Source organism: Buceros rhinoceros, unplaced genomic scaffold, assembly GCF_000710305.1.
Source record: "Buceros rhinoceros silvestris isolate BGI_N320 unplaced genomic scaffold, ASM71030v1 scaffold18885, whole genome shotgun sequence".
NCBI classification, from domain to species: domain Eukaryota; kingdom Metazoa; phylum Chordata; class Aves; order Bucerotiformes; family Bucerotidae; genus Buceros; species Buceros rhinoceros.
The window spans coordinates 17,124-20,727 of record NW_010411553.1 but is presented as its reverse complement, the minus strand read 5'-3'; the positions used below and the strand labels follow the sequence as shown (position 1 = coordinate 20,727).

The 3,604-nt window shown below is 53.5% G+C and overlaps 1 protein-coding gene across 1 annotated transcript in view; it reads left to right on the top strand.

Annotated features, from left to right (window-relative positions):
• Window positions 1–3,604, top strand: part of ERO1L (ERO1-like (S. cerevisiae)) — a gene marked incomplete at its 5' end in the record, with an annotated part of 10,698 nt that overhangs the window by 4,380 nt on the left and 2,714 nt on the right. The window contains 8 exons of the mRNA XM_010136060.1: window positions 534–572; window positions 840–916; window positions 1,008–1,081; window positions 1,390–1,510; window positions 1,911–1,948; window positions 2,686–2,697; window positions 3,126–3,152; window positions 3,313–3,405. Of these exons, the coding sequence (XP_010134362.1) occupies window positions 534–572; window positions 840–916; window positions 1,008–1,081; window positions 1,390–1,510; window positions 1,911–1,948; window positions 2,686–2,697; window positions 3,126–3,152; window positions 3,313–3,405 (481 nt within the window). The remainder of the gene's footprint in view (window positions 1–533; window positions 573–839; window positions 917–1,007; window positions 1,082–1,389; window positions 1,511–1,910; window positions 1,949–2,685; window positions 2,698–3,125; window positions 3,153–3,312; window positions 3,406–3,604) is intronic.

Here is a 3,604-nt window from a genome sequence, read left to right as displayed (position 1 = left end):
CGGAGGAAATGGAGGAAGTTGAGGAGAATTTAGGGCCCGCTTGCCTTGTGCGTTCTTCTCGGGTTGTGTGGGGCGGGTGAGCCCGACGTTACGTGACCGAGCAGCAAAAGGGATGTTTTTGAATGACGTGTGTCGGGCAATATCTGAGGCGGCACCTGGGCTCCTGCCAGGAGCGCTGCCATCACCGGGAGGCAGGATGCCAGGCGTCAGCTGACCAGAGGCAGCCCCAGCTCCCTCCAAACATTGGACTGGCTTCCCCAACCTCACGCCTGGGTAAGCAGGACGTAGCCTGGCGCAGCAGCCGCGGAAGGCTGCCGACCTTTGGAGGAGTCTTGCGAAAAATCAAAATAAACCACTGAGAATGTTGCTTAACCGTCGTCTGTGGAGGAGCCAGAAACTGGATGTGTTGTAAGCTGGGCCCAGGGCGTTGATTAGCTTGTAACATCTAGAAACTCTGCTAACCTTCCTAATCTTGCTCAGAAACGAGGCTGAAAGGCCTCCTCAGCCCCACAAGTGCGATTTTTGTCTTGCAGGAGGAAATCCCCGATGGAATCCGCTCTGGGAGTTACAAGGTAGGTGTGTCCCTGTGCGCAGACTGACGCGGCTGCCGGGACCGATGCTCCTCCGGCAGTGCCGGCGGCTGCTGCGAGGCCCTGCAGCAGGCGCCGTGTTGCATAAGCCCCTGGTGACCTGCAGACATCCTGTGGAAATACAGATGGGGCGAATCCCATGAGTGTTTGTGATGCTTAAACTCACGAGTGCATTAAAGGCAGAATTTGAACAGCAGAAATACTGTTTTTGAAATCCTCCTCTCCCCACGCCTTTGCTCTTCAACCCAGTATTCAGAAGCAGCCAATGATCTTGCTGAAGAGTGTGAAGAAGCCAAAAGACTTGGAGCAGTCGACGGCTCTTTGAGGTTTGACTTCTTTTTCCACAATCCTTCCTTGCCTTGAAGGAAACCTGCTCTCGGGGCTCTTTCTGACAGTCTTTTTGCGCTTTCTGTGCAGCGAGGAAGCCCAGCAGGCAGTGCTCCGGTGGACACGGCACGACGACTCCTCAGACAGCTTCTGCGAAGCTGATGGTAAAGGGACCTGTTAGATCCGACATGTCTTGTCAGGGGATTTTAAGCAGGAATTTCAGGCCAATGCGTGATACATCAGCAAGCCTGGAGGATGTGTAGTGTTTCTTCTCTTTTCCACCCTCCTCTGCCCTCAGTATTTTGGGCTCCAAAGGCTGGAGAGCGTAGCAGGTGTTTTGCACCTCTGGAGAGGGGTGAGGTGGTCTCTGCTGGTGAGACCCTTCGGTATGCAGAGGGGTGCCTGGGTCAGCCTTGGAAGATGCCGGTTTCCTTCAGGCATTTTTGTTGCTGACCCTGTGCTCTCTTCGCAGACATCTCTTCTCCTGACGCCGAGTATGTGGATTTGCTCCTGAACCCGGAACGTTACACTGGCTACAAAGGGCCAGATGCCTGGAAGATCTGGAACAGCATTTACGAAGAAAACTGCTTCAAGTAGGTGCTTTGGGAGACAGGTTCCACACCCCGCAGGCACTGACTGTTCAGAGGGGCTGCGGTTGCTTCACCTGCCCCATGAATCCCCACCACCCTCCTGTCGCTGCTGCTGTGCTTGTGGGCTGTCAGAGGAGGGGACAAGCTGCGTGGCTGCCCCGGGAGCCCCCGTGGCTGTTCTTTGGACCACGGCTCTCCCTGGTATGGGCTCCCGGAGCAAGACAGCTCCCCAGGAGTAACTTGTTCCCTTACCCCCTGATTTCTCCGTGTAAAAGTCCTTGTGGACTCTGTGTAAAAAGGGAGTCACCATCCTCTTTGTAGCCACTGAGTGCAGAGCAGTAGCTACTCTGCTGTGTTGCTTATTTACATACCTTATTTCACTGATTATTTTTCTTCCTCTTAGGCCTCAGAATGTAAAAAGACCTTTGGCACCTGGCAGAGGTGAGTCCTTTCTTTATCTCACTCAGTGGTTTAGTAGTGTCCTGATCCCAGCTCCACAAACAGCAGATACTCTCTGAGCTACTTCTGCTCATGAGAAATCTGTGGTAGCTCTTGATCAAGCATAGAATTTTACGGCTAATGCCAGGGCACCTGGGAGCGTGGCTTTGTAGCATCCATCCTGGAGAAGGGAAGTGTGATCCTCCACTCCTGGAAGAAACGTGAGCTGTGGAGGGACTGGGAGCAGGACTGAACCCTGAGCTCTTCCTGGGTCTCCCTGGTTTCTGCACTTGGCAATGCCAAACCATCTGTGATGGACCAAAATGAGAACCTAGCTGGGATCCTCTGTGGAAACCATCCAGAAAGAGAAACTCTGCCCTGAGGCTAAGGCTGGACAGAGCAAATGAAATTCGGGAAGGGTTTTGGAAGCACAAGAGCTTCTTGCCCAGGGGGCGTTTGTGTCCCCCTCTCTGCTTCAGCCGTGTGGAGCTTCTGCTTCCTCTACTGACCCCTCCTCTGTTGCTCAGAGTGTTCAGGAGCATTGTCCATCGCTGCAGCTTGAGGTGGATGTTCTCTGTGTTCAGAACACTTCCAGACCTCCCTGGAGAGGCTCGTTCTCTCATCAGAGCAGATTAACAGAGTGATCTTAATGCCTGTGCTCTGCCGTTTAATTTTGGTCCTGTGTAACTGTGATCTCCTCTTTTCTCTCCCTCCACCACTCGTGCTTTTTCTCCGGTCAGGAGACGATGGAGGTGAGTGTCACTGTTTGTTTTTACTGATAACAGAAACAAACACGGTGCCTTTATCACGCTGTCGTGAGCTGCACCGTTAGATAACGCACCCTGTTAGCAAAATCGGTATTCAGGCAAATCCAAAGTTGTCTGGAAATTCTGCTTCAGGAGCTCCTCCCTGAGCCCCTGTCCCTGAGGCCAGCCCGTCCTTGCGTGGACACCTTGAAAAAGCACCAGCAGGTTTTTAAGAGACTTCGTTTGAAGGTGAAGTCACTGAAGTGTCGTAAGCTTTCAGGAACAGACCAGCATGGTCATGCTCTTCTGATGCTCCTCTCCCTGCTCCTGCAGGCTGGAGTGGGCAGAGCTCCTCTGGGAGAGGAGGTGGTCTCAGGGCATTGGGCTCGGGCCGTACCCTCAGACTGATGTGCTTGTTTTCCTTTTGTCCCCAGGCCAGATGTTTTACAAGTGGCTGAAAGGTAATTTCTCTCCTAAACCTGGGTGCTCTCCCTGGGATGAACTCAAAATGGCCAGGGGCTGGGTGAGAGTTTCTGGCCACGCTCGGGGGGGATTAGATCTGGCGGCCAGGAGAAGAAAACCCAGCGTAGCCAGTGTCGCAAAGTGGCCGTTTCTTTTCAGGTGTCTGTGTAGAGAAACGAGCTTTCTACAAACTCATTTCTGGTCTCCACGCGAGCATCAACATCCATCTGAGCGCCAGGTACCTGTTACAAGGTAAATGCCACTTTCTGCCTTAGCTCTGAAGCTTCAGTCCTAAAGTGATGCTTCTGGGGCTCCGCTAAGCGCCAACAGGAGCCTGTTCGGGCAGGGTTCAGGCCTGCTTCCGTGCTCTTCCCTTCCCTGCCTCAGCACACGGGTCTGTAACAGAGTCAGGACGCAGTTACCACGTCCTTCAGGGCTGGAGAGGCTGGGG